This window comes from Aethalodelphis obliquidens, unplaced genomic scaffold (genome assembly GCF_003676395.1).
Source record: "Aethalodelphis obliquidens isolate GAN/ISIS:26980383/991018 unplaced genomic scaffold, ASM367639v1 scaffold1, whole genome shotgun sequence".
NCBI classification, from domain to species: domain Eukaryota; kingdom Metazoa; phylum Chordata; class Mammalia; order Artiodactyla; family Delphinidae; genus Aethalodelphis; species Aethalodelphis obliquidens.
Genome location: NW_020837945.1, coordinates 106783425 through 106802141, shown reverse-complemented (window position 1 = coordinate 106802141; position 18717 = coordinate 106783425). Strand labels below are relative to the sequence as shown.

Below are 18717 nucleotides of genomic sequence, written 5' to 3'. Positions count from 1 at the left end.
TATGTTTGTTTTGTTCCCCTTAAATTGAGCAAATTATGTCTTTTTATTTTATTATATATTTTTGTAGGCTCCTTTCTACACAATTTGAAATAAGATTGGTTTCTGTTAAGTAAGGTAAACCAAACAATTTGAATAGAAATAGACCAGCTAGGACAGACACAATGCACTAATTTACTGATCATGATTGGTCATTGGCTATTTGATAGATACTGATAAATCTGGGCAGATAGTGAGACAGGCCTCAAAAGTATTGAACAATCAACTATATATCAATAAAAAAAAAAAAGGTAAAAAAAAAGTATTTAACAATCTGGCTTATTTTCTCCCAACAAACTATTATAAATTGATGGATACAGATATCTGGACAAAGCACAGAATATTAACATAAAAGAAAAGTGTTTAACTTTACATTAGAAATATAAAATTAGCAATAAAGTTGAGGATGATTAAAAATGTGGCCAAAAGACAAATATCATATGATATCACTTATATGTGGAATCTTAAAAAAAATGATATAAATGAACTTATTCACAAAACAGAAATAGACTCGTAGACAGAAAACAAACTTACGGTTACCAAGGGGAAAGTGGGGGGAGGGAATAGGAGTTTTGGATTAACAGATACACACAACTGTATATAAAATAGATAAATAACAAGGACCTACTGTATAGCACAGGGAACTATATTCAATACCTTGTAATAACTTATATGGAAAAGAATCTGAAAAACTATATATATATATATATATATATAGTTTATATATAAAACTGAATCACTTTGCTGTACACCTGAAACTAACACAACATTGTAAATCAATATACTTCAATAAACAAACAAAAAGTTGTCAAATAACTAACGTTTTACATTTTGCCAGCTCTGACATAAGACACTTAGAATTAATTTAGAACATAAGGCACCTTAAAAAAGGACCTTAAAAATGATGCAGCTGAGTGCTTTTCAAGTTTCTTTAAGCTGTGGAATTCTTGGTTTAAACACCTATCAGGAAGACCAACGTGTAACGCCAGGTACATGAGAGGTGCTCTCTCTGCAGGGCAGAGAAAGAAAGATGGGGTGTCCGAGGCCCTTTGAAGGGGCCCCAATGGTCTTCAGGGAGCACAGGTTGAAATCTCATGACCTTGTAATATACTCTTGGGATAAATGTGAGGAACTGGTGTCACAGGAGATCAAGTAATCTGTTGGAGGAATTGGAGCTGCCCAACAGCAGAGTTAGGACCTCAACTCAATTCTATACACTCTGGGCAGACAGGACTCTGAGGAGTCTGGAGTTATCACCTGGGTCCAAGTTATCAGCATGTCTTTTCATTACTGAAGGGAGTTACAAAATTGTTGTTATAAAACTGTTACAAAATTCCAAACCTTCAAGAAATGTATACTTTAAAATGTGCAAGTTTCTCTTTCCCTCTCTTTTTCTGCACTCCCATCTCCAATCTGATTCTTCAGAGAAAACCAGTGGTGATAGTTTGACGGGTGTCCTTCTAGAACTACACACACACACACACACACACACACACAATGTAAATCCTTTTCTTTGTCCTGTTTCTTCTTAGCCAGCTCTATTTCTACTTTTTTCATGGCACTTATCACTTTCTAACGTCCTCCATACTTTATTTATTTATCATGTCTATTATTTATTGTATGTCTTTTCCTACTAGAACAGTCTCTGTGAAGGCAAGGATATTTGCCTGTTTTGTTCACTGATGTTTCCCAGTTCCTAGAATGATGCTGGCATGTGGTAGGCACTCAGAAATATTTGTAGAATTAATGGGTGAATTAATAGGATTAATAGGAAGAGCACAGAGGATTTTTAGGGCAGTAAAACTAGTCTATATGATACTACAATGGTAGATACATCCAAACAATGGAATATTATTCAGTACTAAAAAGAAATGAGCAATCAAGCCACAAAAAAGAACATGCAGGAAGCTTAAATGCATATTACTGGGTGAAAAAAAGCCAATCTGAAAAGGCTACTTGGAAATTAGGGGTTTTGAAATGAGAAACAGAATCGGAGTTTCTGCAATGGCATTATGTCTCCTGAATTTGTGGCTTATTTTAATGATGGCATAATTGATAATTGATGTGAATATTTCATCTAAAAATGAGTATTTTCCATAAACTATTTTTAAAAGTCCACTGAATCATTTATTATGAAAAGAAAAAATTGCCTTTTATAATTTCTCACTGGTCTCTAATGTGGACAGGTCAAAAATGTTGACAGAGGAAACCCAGGGACTTGGTGTGCTTTAATTAGCTCTTTTTCACTGACCCCAAGTGGGTCTGCCAATATGTGACATGAGGCTCTGTCTGCTTTAGACAGACTCATCTGCTCTTTGTAAATATGCACCTCTATGGCAATGGACTGTAACACAAATAAATGCCACCAAATTATCAAACACCTGAATTCCTGATTGCCAACTGTGTGATTGCCTACGTTTTTGGAAAAACATTTAAAAATCCTCCATCATCTAAAGTTTGATGGTTAATGTGGAGCAAACAAGAGGAAACCATTTTTTTTCCACCCACCCATTTCCTCTGTCATATCAAAGCCCTTTACCCAGCCATATAGTCTCTTTCCAGTTTCCTGGCTACCAGCTCTTCAACAACAGAGCTCAGAAATATAGATTTGCTCAGTTTTTAAATGAGATTTGATGATATCTAGGGACCATTTTGTTTCCCTACAGGGCACATACTGCCAGTTTCATAATGAAAGTAAATAAAAAAAAATAACATTCACTTTCCTGAAATTTGGTTTGTGGCAAATTGGATTGGAATGTACCCTTCTGCTGGGGACCATCAGTGGCTCAGGACCATTTTGTCTACCACTGTATGCTTTGGAGTAAAGACAGTCCCCAAACAACAATAACAGAAGACTGATAATAATCTCTGAGTATGAGCTTCCCTAAAAAAAAGATAAAAATACTCACTACAGACATAAAAGTATAATGCCGTATAGCCTTCTATTTTACAAATAATACATTTAGAAGAATATATTTAAGAATATGAAATATGTCACAGCGGACTACTTCTGCTCCTAGCTATCTCCTCCTTTTCTTCCTCCTCTTTCTTCTTCTTTTAATGTGGCTACTTTTAGGGCGAGATATACTGCAAGGCACTCCTATGCATTTTTTGCTCCGTTTATGTACTTACTTTTGCTTCTGTTTATTTATTAGCACAGTCCCTTTAAATCCATTAGACACCTACCCAAGGTGGACACTATATTAGAGGAACTAACCATTTCAAGAGTTTAGTTGACTCATTTCATTTACTGACAGATAATTTCTCCCAATTTCCATACAAAACGTGCTTATCAATCTCACTTTGCACTGTTTCCTAGCTGGATGAATAAACATCTCATCCATAGATAATATCAGGTAAACCAAATGCAAGTATGCAAATAAGCAGCACACTTCTTTGTCCAATAGCACAGTTAGGGCATTTTTCTTTAGACATTTATTTGAATGTGCAAAGGAAGTCAAACTTTTTATTTTTTAATAAGAGCTTGTGAAAATATAACTAATGAGAAATAAAGTTATCTGATGCCCTCTAGCAGAACAACTTAGGTTGTGGATTTAAGTGCATAACATCCTTACCAGTGACATGGTATCTGTCTAGGCCTTACAGCTACTCTTGGCTGGGTATGAACAAGGGCAGTGACTTGATGTTAACTTGATAGAGGAGTTCAGAAGGGGTCTTTTCATATTATTTGGGTGTTTCTCATGGGCCAATGTAGATTACAGAAAGCAGGATGTGTGTGGCAGGAGAAAGTGAAGGGGAGAACCCTGCCACCATCCTACCTGTCTTCTTTTGATTCAAATCCACTCTGGAGAAATGGGGACTGGTGAGTAGGTCACCCAAGATAAATTCCAAAGCACCAAGAAAAATTCTCTAGAAAATTTTTTCCCTAACAAGTGTTCTCCAAACGAGTTCAGTGGACCACATTGGTGAAATGAGGTTCCAGAGAATTTGCGACATCTTCCTATTTTGTTGTTTTCCCTCTCAAATTGTGTGGAAAAACTTTAGGATTTTTCTCTACCTGCATATCTTACAACTCTTCCATGGGTAAATGATTCTAATCCCAGGATTAAACCAATCTATTCTAAACAAGAAAGAAAGAAACCTCCCCCAGAACCATTAAGTGGATCAGTGTTACCATTATCCTCCAGATTGGACCAACTGAGGAGAAAGAGGTAAAAGACTGGTGTGGGCTTTGTCTCCTCGGTCATCCCAATATGAGGCTGGACTTGACTACATGCAAAATTTCAATAAGGAAGCCTTATTTATAATTAATTATGAAAACAGCACCTGCTTCTTGATATTTACAATGAGCTGTATTTTATTTTTGTAATTCTCATATCTGTTCGAGTCAAGAAAAATCAACTCATGTGGGTCTATTAGAGAAAGGACCACATTACCAGCTTTAAAATTAGCTTTCTGCAAGTCAGCTTTGCTGATGTGCTCTACAGATGGGATGTATTTTCACCCAATCAGGAAATACTTCAAAGCGAACCAAGGCAGCATTGATGGGTTCTTGTAAGATTTTATATCTTCCTTTATAGAACTCCAGTGATGGGCCAGATTTTCAAGGATTTATTTCAATATCATGTGCTTTGTTTTTAACCTCTAAATCATTTTTGTTCACATAAATGAATACCAGTGATTCAGATTTTTAAAATACCCCTTGGCAGATGAACAAAATTCCTCTGGTCTTTTATGTAAACATAATCAGGCAGGTATTAGACTATCACTCTGCACATGAATACATTAACTTTCAGTGGCTGGCAAACCTGCTCCTATGCCAGAGGTCAATGGAGCCCAGGAGAGAATAACTGACTAGGGAATAACAGGCTTTCATACCCAAAATGAACTGCTGACCCAGCTTCAATAAGACCTGGGGTTTGACAATTTTTCCAAATATGATGATAGATTTGTGCTGATCTATTGCCCATTGCCTGTTCCCACTGTGATCAATATCATGCAGTAATAAGATGGCTGACTGAGGACAAGAATGCTATTTGTGACTTGAGTCACCACATACTGAATTCTGCTGTACAGTGACTATGAGGCTCCTGTTCTTTCAACATATTTTATTACTGAAGTATTATGTTGAACCATATGAAAGTGATGTTTTTGTCAGTCAAAATAAGGAAGTTGAACATCAGTTTTTTTCATATGATTCAAACCAATACAAAAAGAACTTCTTTAAAGGATTGTTTTGTCATGTCCTTTTAGCACAGTCTAAAATTATTCTTAATTCTTTGTTGTTGTTCTTATTTCCTGCTGGCTTATTTGTCTTTTTAATAGTGTGGAAGTGGTTTTTATGGTTCTCCTCTATGTTTCTTGATTACTTTGCATAATATAGCAAGAAAGACGAAATATCCCTCTTTTATACCAACAATACATTAAACAGAACACAAATCCTAAGCCTAAATCTTTCTTCATTAAATTTTTAAGGAAAGAAACACAATATTGTTGAGCTGAGTGATCTCATGACAATAAGCAAAACTGTGTCAGCCAGATGACTGCTGGAGTTTTGCTGAGTGGTTTACACAATCTGAAATAATAACAATGTGTCCCCTGCAGTCAGTACCAGTCCCTTCTCCGTGGATGTATTTACAGTGAGTCATATAAATCTTCAATCCCTCACTCATATCTCAGTGCAAGGCATTTCCCAGGAACTTCCAGGAAATTACAAAAGCATGAATGAATCCAAAATGTCAACTTAAAAAAATACATTCTCAGTTCTAGGCCATGCTTGGTAGAAAACATGAAAAGAAAAAACTTTTTTTTTTTTTTTTTAAGTAAAGATGATGGATTCATTCAATATTTTGTGGAAAAAACCCAAGTCACCTAGTTAACTCTCAAACTCCCAAAAGAATTCAAGGCCATAAGAAATATCACTTTGACAACTAGATGCTTGAAGTAACTCTGCCAGACTTCTTTCACATTTTCACAAGATTAAACCTCACTGTATAGTACATCTTTAATGATTTAAGCTAAACTTAAAAAAAAAAAATAAAAAACTATTCCAGTAGATGAAAATGTATCTAACTTTATATTTGCTACAGACGTCCTCTGTCAAACTGGGAAATTCACTTAACCTTTCTTAGATTAAATTCTCCAACATGTGTGTTAAATACATAGATAATTAGTGAAGCATGCAATTGTTAAGAGTGTGTTAATTCAGTCTTATTGATTTTAGCCATTCTCAAGTCCTGGTGTACTTAATTATCCAAAACTTATATTGAATATGAGCAATATCACTTTTATTGTTACCATTTCAAAAAAGAGTTTTAAGAAGGCTAATCAATAAATTAATGTAAACACTTTTGAAAATGTCAGATTCCCTAGAGATCACCACACTAAGTGAAGTAAGCCAGACAGAGAAAGACAAATATCATATGGTATCGCTTATATGTGGAATCTAAAAAAAAGATACAAAATGAACTTATATACAAAACAGAAATAGACCCACAGACATAGAAAACAAACTTATGGTTACCAAAGGGGAAAGAGGGAGGGAGGGATAAATTAGGAGTTTGGGATTAACATATACACACTAATACATATATATAAAATGGATAAACCAACAAGGACCTACTGTATAGTACAGGGAGCTATACCCGATATTTTGTAATAACCTATAAGGGAAAAGACTCTGAAAAAGAATATATGTATATACACACACACACATATATATATGTATAACTGAATCACTTTGCTGTACACCTGAAACTAATGCAACATTGTAAATCTACTATACTTCAGTTTTTTTAAAAGAGAAAATGTAAGATTCTATACAAACATGCTAAACAGTAATATTTGTCATTACAAAATGCTTGAACCGCCCTTTTCCTTTGGTAGCATGAGAATCCACCTTCCTCTGATATGGAGTGGGAGAAGGGAATAGAAAGTAGAGTATGAAAAAACCCTCCTAGTACCTAAACATGAAAGGGGATGATGGTCAGTGGGTGGGTAAATATAAATTGGATTCCCCATCCTTCAGCTGTGTTTCTTTCTAGAAGAGAGGCTGCCTGGCTTTTTCTATGAGAGCTGAAACCTGTGAAAAGATGTTATGTCCTAGGAGTGGGCAAGGACCTTAATCTAAATCTCAAGGGAAGAACATGGCTGCTGCTTAAGAGTTGACTGTAGGAAAGATCTAATTAGCCCGAGAGTGCCTGCAGCCATCCACACCTGCTCAACCCACTACCAGAAGGGTAAGCCTGCCCTGGACACTCTGCCATTTTAGTACCTGTGTCTCCAACCCATCATCTTTCCCGGGGCCAGGACTAGGGCACAGAATTTAAAGGAGCACCAGAAAATTTAGTAGTCAAGATAAATAATATTTTTAAAAATCAAAATTAATACAAAAAGTCCATGATAAACAAAATATCAAAACTGTAAATAAAGACATGCTCAATATTACTACTTACCTCCTTTTGCCTCAGCTCATTATGGCTTGGCAAGATGTTGTTACTAATTCTGACTTTACTTAAAATTTTACTGAGCTTTTTTGGCAACTCCTTAAATGGGGCACCTCAGGGAAGTTCCGGCCCTGACATTCTTTTCTTACTTTGTCTGTTGTTTTCTGACTAGCTCACACTCTCACTGGCTCCTGACCTTACATCACCTCCTGACTATGGCTTCGATCTTTTCTTTCGATAGTCTAACCTCCGAGAGATCAGGGAGTGCGTCTGTTTGGTTCATAACTGAACCTTTGGCACAGTGCCTGGCATACGGTAGCTGCTTCATAAGTGCTTGCTGAATGAATAGAAGGAAAATCTCTTGGAGCTCGACGCTGCCCATAGCTTTCTTGCATGATTATGTGGATTGAAAATGCCTCTGGTTGGACACCTACCCCAGAGTCTATTTTGGGGGCCACGTATCCCTTTCCAGAATTTTCCTGAACACTATGGATGGGAAACCAGAGACAATATATTTTGAGGTTTGAAAAAATCAGAGTTGGTAGATTTAGGTAGATTCAAATGGAATCAAAAAGATGATTAAACTTACTGGGGAAAAAAAGCAATTAAAATAATGTAAGGGTGTTTTCAAATTATCTATTTTGCAAAAGATCCAGAAGGGTATGGCGATTTACATTACTGGAGTTTTATTTCTTTGTTTTTTCTAGCGATACCTGAAATTTCTTAAGTTTGTTGAGTTCAGGTCACTTACCTTCAATGGTACACTGGTCAGGGACTGGAATCTTCTTTCCCATTTCCACAGCATATGCTTTCACTTTACTGAGGTTTTCCTTTAAGTGCAAGTAGAGCTTATCATGGTATTCTACAGGCCTTGAGGTTGTATCTGGAGTTTCTTCCTGATAGTTTTCTTTAACTGTTTCTGGCAAATTCTCAGATTCTATATGTATAATACTTGGGTGTGAAACTGAAGAATTTACCAGTTGTGATCCATCAGTGTCTCCCTTAAAGGGCGACCTGTCATGTCCTTGGCCAAGTGGGTCTATTTCTGAAAGAGAGATGCTGGCTGGCGTATCTCCACTCTCTACAACTTCCCCATCCTCTGAACTCAAGTCATTCGTTAGCGCGGTGTGCAAAGCCAAACTCTTTGACCTACAATACAAACAAAGGGAAGGCTGAGGCAGGTAAAGAAGCTGGGCTACCGTTTACTGACAAAGAAAAGAAAGAATAATAACACTGGGGCAAAAGTTACTTCCTCTAGAGTATGAAACTGAAAATTGGTGCTATTAACCGAATTTGATAAAACATACACATTATGTAATAAGCTAAACCTTTGTAGATCTAGGCTACCTCCCAAAACAAAGATTTAAAAATCAGTTTCATGGCAAAACTGGCTGGGAAATGGTGAACTTACATATTTATATTCTTTTTTCTACTTTTGCTTCTGCTTTTTCATCAGAAATCAAGAAAAGCTTTTGACAGTCATTCTCAATATCAGCATATTTATATTTAAGAAGTGTTTTTAAAAAATAAACCATAGGTTTGTGACTTTTATTTGAATTCTCCTTTTAAAATAGCCAGCTTCTTTGGATAACGAAAGCACTGTGGATGAATTTTGCTATAGGTAAAAGATATTTAAAAACCACTTAATAAAAGTGTGATAACAAAACTAATAGCAAACATGAAGCACATATTCTAAAAACCAGCCAAACAAAATTTATACCTATTAAATCTAATGTCTTTTCTTTCCTCCTTAGAAATTTGGTCCAAACTATATCTTCTGATTGAGCCAGGGGTGTTGCCCTCAGCATTTATTTTCTCTTCAAAAGCCTGTATTTTAACCTGGAGCTTTTCATGATCTTCATTTTCATCAACAGTGAGGCTGGCTTCTTCCAGCTTCTCAAGAAATTCGATTTCAGTGCTGGGTTTTCTCCTAAAAGAATGAAAATCATTGCATTCGATGCTCATCACATATACCCTTCAGAACAATGTTAACTGCTAACTGCTTCTTATTCAAAACTGAAAACTGTACATGCTCAATTTTTTAATTTGTCATTTGACAAATATTTATTGAGTAACTACTATGGACACAGGTCTTTGAAATTGCTTCTACAGTGTATTCTGCCAGAAGTTTAGAAACATTGGTGTTTAGAAACATTGGTGTTTGTATCAGAAATCCTTTTGAAGGATTCAGAGGATGAAAAGCAGTTTTTATGGTCATCTACCATATTCTTATCTAGCTTTCCAAAGCATGCTTTCATATGAAATTCATGCCAGGAATTTTCTAGAAAACTTATATATGCTGATCTGTTTGTACTGAAATTATTAGAATAAGAACATTTCAAATGGACTGTGTAAACTCATGGTTTTGTTATTTTAAGGAAATCAGTGGGACTCTTCCATTTTATGAAGCAAGAAAAATCTTTCTGAATTTTATTATGTTGGAGGAAAGAGGTTTTCCATGAATGACATTAATAGTTCCAAATATCTTGTATAGTAGAATTTATAAAACACTCTGTGGGTCATTAAAATTACCTCCTTTAAGGCAGGGGCTATTTGTGAAATAACTTTGTTACCTCTCTAAGGGCTAACAGTGGCTTAGACAGAGTAAGACCCCACAGACAAGCTGCAGAAATAGCTCACTGATGCTCACTGAGGTGCTGAATGATTAGAGAAAAGTAGTATGCATTTATATTCCCTTACCTGCCTTCTAATATCGAGCCAGACTAGAGCTACTTTAATTTCAATTTAATAATCACTATCAATCATATAATTTGGGGTTAGGATTAATTCTTTCCTTATAAACACAAGAGTTAATAATCTCTAGGAATCCATTCACCAAGATGGCTTAATAATTCTGTTGGTTGTCTGTGCGTATTTACTTGGTTTTCGTATTTTTCCTAGACGTTGAGGGAAGGCGCCTCAAATTCACAGAAAAATCCTGGCTTTTTCAAACATATGGCTATTTTTCCATAAGGGCCAAAGTAAACCTGTCATATTTCTTAAGTTAGGGTGAGAAAATAAAATTTCGGTTTTCTTAGCGGCACTGTTTTTTTAGGGAAAACCAACATAGAGGGGCTGTTGATGATTTTTTTTCAGTTACTTTCCACCTATTCTGGGGCCATGTCTGTGGTGGGCATTGTTGAAGGGTTGGATCCTGCAGCTTTTCTGACTGGCCCAGAGAGGGGTCCTGGCCTTGAGGGAGGGTTCCTAGCTTTGGGTCGTCAGGGGTTGGAGTCCTCCTGTTAGTCCAGCCCAGGGAGAGATGCTGAAGGTGAAAACTGGGAAGGAGAGTAGATCATACATTAAGTAATAGGACACTGTTTATTGTGTAATAAGCTATTTCTGAGAAAATTTAAATGCATTTTTAATATAACTTTTATAGGCTTCCTATGGTTTTGCATAGATAATGAAAAACTTATTTTCCATCCCATGATTGAGTGAAATATACATGACTAGATTTCAAGAACCAGCGCATGGGAATAAATGCTCATCTTGAACACGTTTCCCTTTCTGACACACATAAGATACTGGCTGCCCACAAACACATGGGAGGTTTTTACATCTTCCAGCCAGAAGATTCTAAAAGCTGAAGTTTTACTCCTATTCCAAATAAAATCAAGAGAGTGCTGTCATTGGATGGTATTTTAAAAACCATCATGATTACAAAGGTTAATTTTAAAAGATCCTTCTCAAGATGAGAAATTTGGGGGCAGTATTTATTTTCTATCTGTGTTAGTCCACGTATAGTCGCCAAACTAAAGTATTCCTCTGGTTCCTTGGAACCTGATCACATTTCAAAAATGAAAGATACCTTTATTTTTGAACTTTATTTTAGAAATTTCTATAGTTGGGATTATTAAAACTTAAAAATTTGTGAAGCACAAAGTATACCCCAATATGTACATATCAGCTGTTGAGCATTAAACAAATTTTTAAATCTCAAAACATACAAGTTGTTAGAGGTATAGTTTCTTATGCATTTACTAGTTTTTTCTTTCTACATAAAGCTCTGGGTTATAACAACAGTTTAAATAATAGCATTTTCTTCCAAAAGACTTCAAATTTCACATGATTATAGTAAATCTCCCTCAATAATTTTATTGGATCAGTTTCTGATTTTTTTTAAATAAAATTTTCTTACTTATGGAGATCTTTTATTTCATGTCCTCTTCATACCAATTTCCCCATCTACAAAATGGAGATAGTAACTATACTTAACTCATAGGGTTGTTGGGAAGTTGAAATGACAGAATCGGTGTGAAGCACTGTTCCTAGCACAAAATAGGAAGTCAGGAGATGTTAAATTTTATTATTATTATTAATTGTTATTATTATTATTACTCCTCTGGAAGCTTTATCTGTCCTTGTCTAGGCATTGTGTTAATGTAAAAAGAAAACACCAATGGCCTAGACACAGGCAGATCAATATTCCATATCCTGGAAGGTACTGATGTCCCCTGGAGAATGCTACGGCATCAGACTTTAGGAGAGGACAGTCACTCAGCCCCCTTTCCCTGCCCCTGTCTCCAGTCACCAAGTGTGGGCTGTTAAGCACCATGGACTGTGTGAGTCAGAGCTCTCGTACCTGGGTGTATGCCTTCCTTCACCTTCAGATTGCCTTACAGCATCCCTGAGGGGACTCTGGGCATGAAAGAAGTTATGGGTTAACCCTAGACATCCGCTGACCCAAGAGGGTTAGGTCAGGTGCCTCTGGGGCAGGTTGCCAGGTATCTAGCCAAATGTGAATTTCAGATAAACAACAAATATTTTTTTTAGTATAGGTATGTCTCTAATGGGACATAGTAAAAAATGTATTGTACTATACTAAAATGATTATACTTATACTAAAAAATTATTTGTTCTTTACCTGAAATTTAACTGGATGTCTTGTATTTCTATTAGTTTCATCTGGCCACCCTATTCCTGGGTAAATCCCTGCTGCTCAGTGGGCAGGGAACTATAATGCTCATCCTTGTTCCCCTGTGCCTGGTACAGTGCTTGACACTCACAGGTACCTGAAGTGTTTGCAGAATAAATGAACTGAGACCACCTACATCTCTGAAGCCAGCCTGCTCCCTGCACCCACAAAAAAACCCTCTGGAGGTCTACCAGATGTCTATGAAGCACTGGCTGCTTCTCCTGGTCCATAGGGAGTAGGGGATGGGGCAGTGTCATTTGGTAAATATCAACTGTGGAGAGAAGCAAGGAGCAAGAGTAGGAGTGAAAAGAGGGATTTGCAAAGGGCTAAATAAGTAAAGAAGCAACGATAAAATGTCTGGGCCAGAAAAGTAATCTCTAGATATGAGGCTGATGAGTGTTACTGATGAGTAGGTTTCTCACCACAAAGAATTTCTCTCTTATACACGATCTTCCTTGTTTTTATGATTTGGAGATTTTATAACACAGGAGTCAGGGGTTAGGGGTGGTAATGAAGGGTCTCCAAGGTAGCCAAAGCCACAAGATGGACCAGAGAGAATTTTCTGTTACTGACCATCAATCCACCTGGATTTGTCACAGAGTTTTGCTGGCAGAGAATTAGGATAAGTTTTTGTTCCAATAGGTTGAAAGGTCAGAAAATGGTAGGCAGAAGTTTGAATTTATAAAAAAACACTCACTGCTCTTTGACTTCTCCTCTTGGTTTTTAAATTTAGTATAAATAGATAGGAGGGAATTGTTCAAAAACAAAAATCTTTTAGAGAGAGGAACTCTGCGTTCCTTTTAGAGCAAAGAAATGCATCACAAATGTGAAAGTATGGGTGGAGAGTGGAGGTCCCGGTCCTGTTTACATTTATTTGTGGGGGCCAGGGAGTTGGGCTCATGCGAGGGGGTTGTTATTTTTTTTTCCATTTGTTGCTTTTAACTCCAGAGGTAATTTTACACAAATCTTTGTCAGAGTTTTATAATCCCCTAAATATTAACTTGGCTTTAACTCAACATGCCACATTACAAGAGGCTCAGATGATTTCCAGTCTGAACAGCTTTTGGTGTCTATTGCCAAGGTAAAGTTTGTAAAAGCATCTCTAGGGATACCCAGGAGGGGCAGGGGAAGGCCTAATTATCTCCCTCTTGTGTGAGCGGGACTCCCCCTTAGAAACGAATTGGTCCTTGGGCAGTTCACTGCTCTCACTAAGCTGGGAGATGAGACTATAAAGCTGGCAGAGGTGGAGAGATTGGCAGCCTCTCCTCCTGGCTCCTTAAATCAAAGAAAAATAATATTAGTTAACTTTTGATGAGCTTGGCTTATGATCCCATGCCCAGGATATGTATCCTGCAGAGTTGAGCTTGTTAGAGGAGCAGTAGGAGAATATGATGGACCAAATCCACAGTCCTAAATTCTTAGGATGTTATGTTCCCTACTCTTCAGCAGTTTCTTGGGTCATCAATCATCATAAGAATGACAGAGATGATCCCCCAGCTCCACGGCACTGTCATCTGTTTTGGAACTGAAATGAGTAATGCCTCTGGAAAAGCTAAAATTGAATACTAAGGTAAGGACAATGTTGAATCCAAATTCTTGGTACTCTCTTCTGCCCCTGATTGCCTCAGTGCACAAGAGCAGAGACCAGCAGGTGCTCAGTTATATGGGCACCAGAACATAGAACTCGCTGAAATGAAATGACTCCATGGTTTATTTCATCCACAAGATTCTTTTTAGGGGCTTCGAAAGGAGAGCGTGGCTGGGAAATAGACTGAATATGGCCTTCCAGGGAAAAGATCTAGGTTTATGACTCCAATCTCCTGTTAGTGACAGGCAAATCTCTTTATGACTTTTCTGTTATCTAAAAATGGGATCAATGATACTGTATCACCAGATTGCTGAAAACATTATAGAAGATAATGGAGTTGACAGTGTAGCCCAATACAGAATGGGCATGAAAATGTCAAATGGTAAAACTCTAGGTGGCTACTGCCCAATGTGGACATTTGATACCGAAAGAAGGCAGCTTGTACAGGTGATACCCAACCTGGAAGATAAGCTGCTTCTTTTTCTAAGCCAGGAAGGACCATACAGTCCCTCCTACCTCTGCAGCATCCTAAAGACTGTGGACTATAGGAGAGCGACCCTCCCTACTGTGTGCGCATACAAGGACTGGGATATAGAAATGGTCGATTTTTAAAAAAATCTCTGTACTTCAAGGATGAATTCTGAGCAATTGCAGGCATGGAGAGAGAACGTTCTGCTAATAGAACAAAAGTTTAAAAGTCCTGATACGAGGAAGTGATCACTCTAATACAGATGCTCAGTCATTTGTTTTCTTTTCATTTAACCAACACGAAAAGGAATGGGACACAGAAAAAGATCAGCAAAAAGTGCAAAGCCCCTGCCCTTGCTGCTTAAAGTGAGGTTGCTGGACCAGCAGAATCAGCATCACCTTCGAGGCTGTTGGAGATGCAGAGTCTCGGGCTCCATCCCAGACCTGCCGAATCAGAGTGTGCACTTTAACCCAATCCCCAGGTGTTCCAGTGCATATTCAAGTTTGAGAAGCACTGGCCCAGGCACTGAAAGAACAGAATCTTAAGCAGACCAGGGCAGAGGCACTTTCTCTTAATCAAGCAAAGCTGCCAGGGGTTTCACTAATTCTGTAGTGAGGTGAGACTTAATAAACTGTGTGTGGGACTTCTCTGGTGGCAGAGAGGTTAAGACTCGCTTGCCAATGCAGGGGACATGGGTTCGACCCCTGGTCCGGGAAGATCCCACATGCCACGGAGCAACTAAGCCTGCGCTCTAGAGACCGTGCTCCGCAACAAGAAAAACCACCACAATGAGAAGTCCGCACGCTGCAAAGAAGAGTGGCCCCCGCTCGCCACAACCAGAGAAAGCCCGTGCGCAGCAAAGAAGATCCAACGCAGCTAAGTAAATAAGTAAGTAAATAAGTAACTGTGTGTTATTTGGAGTGTGGTAAACTGTATGCAGTTCCCTCACATTCCATAGCTTTATCCTTCTCAAGCCTTCCAGGGTCTTGATCAGTTCTGAGGGTAAAGGTACCTTTTCACTTTTTGCCCCTGATAGATACTGGTTCAGATGGACCCGGAATTGTTAGTCAAGGTTCCCGAGCCTAGAATGGGCAGACCTGGTGAGCGGCAGCCTTACCAGAAGGCTGACAGATCCTAATAAATTGTCATCTGGATGTGGCACAAGTTACAAAAGCACTTTGAAAATTATAAAAGAGTACAAAAATGTAACATAGTAATGTCATCAGAACACTCTGAATCAGGGGTGAGAATTGTAGAGACAACACGCTCCTCCTTTTCTAGGCTAACTTTTTTTCTGGGAACGTGAGCAGGTAATGGGGGCTGGCCATGAGGATTAAGGGGAGGGTATCTGCCATGAAATGCAACCACTGGGCCTGAAGAGGGAAAAAGGTAAGACGTTGTCACTCACCATCGTTTAATACTGGAAGAACAGGGCAATGGTTAAGTTATCCTTTTTGATCCATCCCCTCATCCGGTCTGCCCATTCTACTAGTGAAGCAGGCCCTTTGTCATCTCCATTTCACAGATGGAGTAGCTGAGACACAGAGACGTCGACTAATTTACTGAAGATCAACTAGTAAACCCAGCATTAAACTCAAGTATCCACCTCCAGGGCTCACCCGCTTCATACCCTCTTCCCCCTGCCTCTCAGTAGGTGTTTCCTTCAGTTTGCCTTTGACTCTACCACAGGAAGAAGCAATACATATTTTGGGACTGGTGATAGCACAGTAACCAACAAGAATTATTATACGCTAATGCCGCCGAGTAACATCCTGTGGGAACACACCAGAACAGAGTTGACATATAATCGCTGAGCAACCCTTCACAGAGGTCTGAAAAATAAATTCTGGTGTCCCCTTTAACAAAAACTGAAAGGTGTTCAAAACTCAGGAAACAGCATGCAAGTAGCAACTTCAGAGTTCAATTATGATGGATACCAAAAAGGAACAGGGAGCTTTTGGGGAATGAAAATAGCAAACAGCTGGGTCATCAGGGTCAAGTAGAACTGTTTTTCTTTTTGTTTGTTTTTTTTTTTTTGCGGTACGCGGGCCTCTCACTGTCGTGGCCTCTCCCGTTGCGGAGCACAGGCTCCGGACGCACAGGCTCAGCGGCCATGGCTCATGGGCCCAGCCGCTCCACGGCATGTGGGATCTTCCCGGACCAGGGCGCAAACCCGTGTCCCCTGCATCAGCAGGCGGACTCTCAACCACTGCGCCACCAAGGAAGCCCAAGTAGAACTGTTTTATCCTCAGCGGTCACCCTTCCCACAAGGGGCCGTCTAGGGTCAAGTCCCTCTCACCTCTCCTCCCACAGCACAGGTTTTCCTTTCCTCCAGACTAAAGCTCTGCTGTTCCCTGTCTTGTTTGAAAGGGAAAGCCAAACCACAGAAGCCTGATGAAAAGCTATTTTCTCTTGTGTGTCCTGTGTTTTGAACACAGCTGTGTTACAGGAAAGGGGCCTGGTCCCCCCGGCAAAGGTGTGACTGTGCCGCTCACACTCCGGGCAGGGCTGTCCACACTGGCAGAGCCAGTCCCTCTGCGGCCTTGTGCTCCCTGGGGCTGCTTCATGGGCTCCAAAGCTGGTAATGCTGTCTCCCACCTACCTCTCTTGCTGATAAATGAATTCCTGAAATACCTTCCCAGACCTTTGCATCACCATAAATGCCGCTTTAAGGAAGGACAAATGGTGGGAGTAAATGAACAGCAGATGGAACGTAAATGGTACCACATGACAGACTTAACTTCTTCAGTAAGAAGAGGGGCAAAAAACCGAAGCCCTTCCTTCCCTACACATGGAGGAGTAACAAGAACCACAGCTACTGCCACAAATGGTTGTTCCGATTTTCTTTTTATACAAGTGACCACCCTAGACCTCCCTAGATTGAAAACATATACATGTTTTTTATGAAAACTCTGGTTACCTTGGTGGGGTGAAATTGCATTCAGCTTTTCCTAAGCAGGGGGCAACACTGACCAGAACATCACATGTTTTTAATTATGGTCCTGAACCTCCTTATGTACATTTTTCGAGCCAACAGTTGCTCTCAAAGAATCAATTTCTCTTTGTATAAACATGTCTTGCCTAAAAAAGTGGGAGCTCTTGTAAGCACTTTTAAGACTCTATTTTTCTTCCACAGTGCATAGGCTCTGAATATTAGCTCTGTCAAGTTTGGGGGAGACTGGAGGGTAAAGAGAAAGATGCCTAGCACTTCAGTGCAGGACTTCAGGTGTGGAGGAGTGGAGAGGCAATGGGAGCTGTAGCAGGGCAAAAGAGAGAAGGTCACCATGGGCATGGGTGGGTGGGGAAGACCTCCTGGGGAAGGGATACCAAACTGGGGTCCTGGATAAGAGCAGCCTTCAGTGGGAAGAGAGGCACAAACAAGGCATTCTACTGATAGGAGGTAATAATAAAGGTTAGTGTGGTATCACTTTGGGGAGGAACAGGCAAGTCACCCCTGACATTCCTTTAAAATTCCTTTATTAATGAAGTACTGTGGACACTGTAAATCTTGTACACACTACAATTTGAGATACACTGGACTACACTAAAGGAAGAAATGAAAGAAAACTCTATGAGCTGATGTCTGGGCATTTACACTATTGCCCCTCGAAGAACTACCATGAACCTAGAGGTGAGTAGGGGTTGGGTAAAGAATTTTACTTTGGGGACTTCCCTGGTGGCATAGTGGTTAAGAATCCGCCTGCCAATGCAGGGGACACGGGTTCGATCGAACCCTGGTCCGGGAAGATCCCACGTGTCGTGGGGCAACTAAGCTCGTGCTCCACAACTACTGAGCCTGTGCTCTAGAGCCCGCAAGCCACAACTACTGAGCCCATGCGCCTACAGCCCGTGCTCTGCAACAAGAGAAGCCACTGCAATGAGAAGCTGGAGCACCGCAACGAAGAGTAGCCCCCGCTCGCCGCAACTAGAGAAAGCCTGCGCACAGCAAGGAAGACTCAACGCAACCAAAAAAAAAAAAGAATTTTACTTTGTTCTTGCCCATCCACAAAGTTTTCTCCACTATGCTTTAGTATGAAGCCTCTGTAATCCTAATATATATTAAAAGATGTTGTTGTTGTGACGATGTAACAATGTAACATAGTAAAAGCTCCCAGAGCTGAACCCGTCACATGGTGGGAGCTGGTTAAAAGCTTGATCAGACTCAGAAACATGGCCTTCTCTGAAAAGCTGGAGAGAAGAACCTGGCTCCCTGCTCTCTGCAGTTTGGCTGTGGACTCGGTAAAGAGCCATCACTCCTAAACTCTCGGGCTGTGCCTTCAGAGACTGTGTATCACACCAG

General features: G+C 39.4%; 1 protein-coding gene across 1 annotated transcript in view; it reads right to left on the bottom strand.

Annotated features, from left to right (window-relative positions):
* The window catches only part of VEPH1 (ventricular zone expressed PH domain containing 1), a 209491-nt gene that overhangs the window by 86405 nt on the left and 104369 nt on the right, over positions 1-18717 (bottom strand). The window contains exons 7-8 of the mRNA XM_027113273.1: positions 9163-9372; positions 8194-8591 (exon numbers count right to left, since the gene is read on the bottom strand). Coding sequence (XP_026969074.1) covers positions 8194-8591; positions 9163-9372 — 608 coding nt within the window. The remainder of the gene's footprint in view (positions 1-8193; positions 8592-9162; positions 9373-18717) is intronic.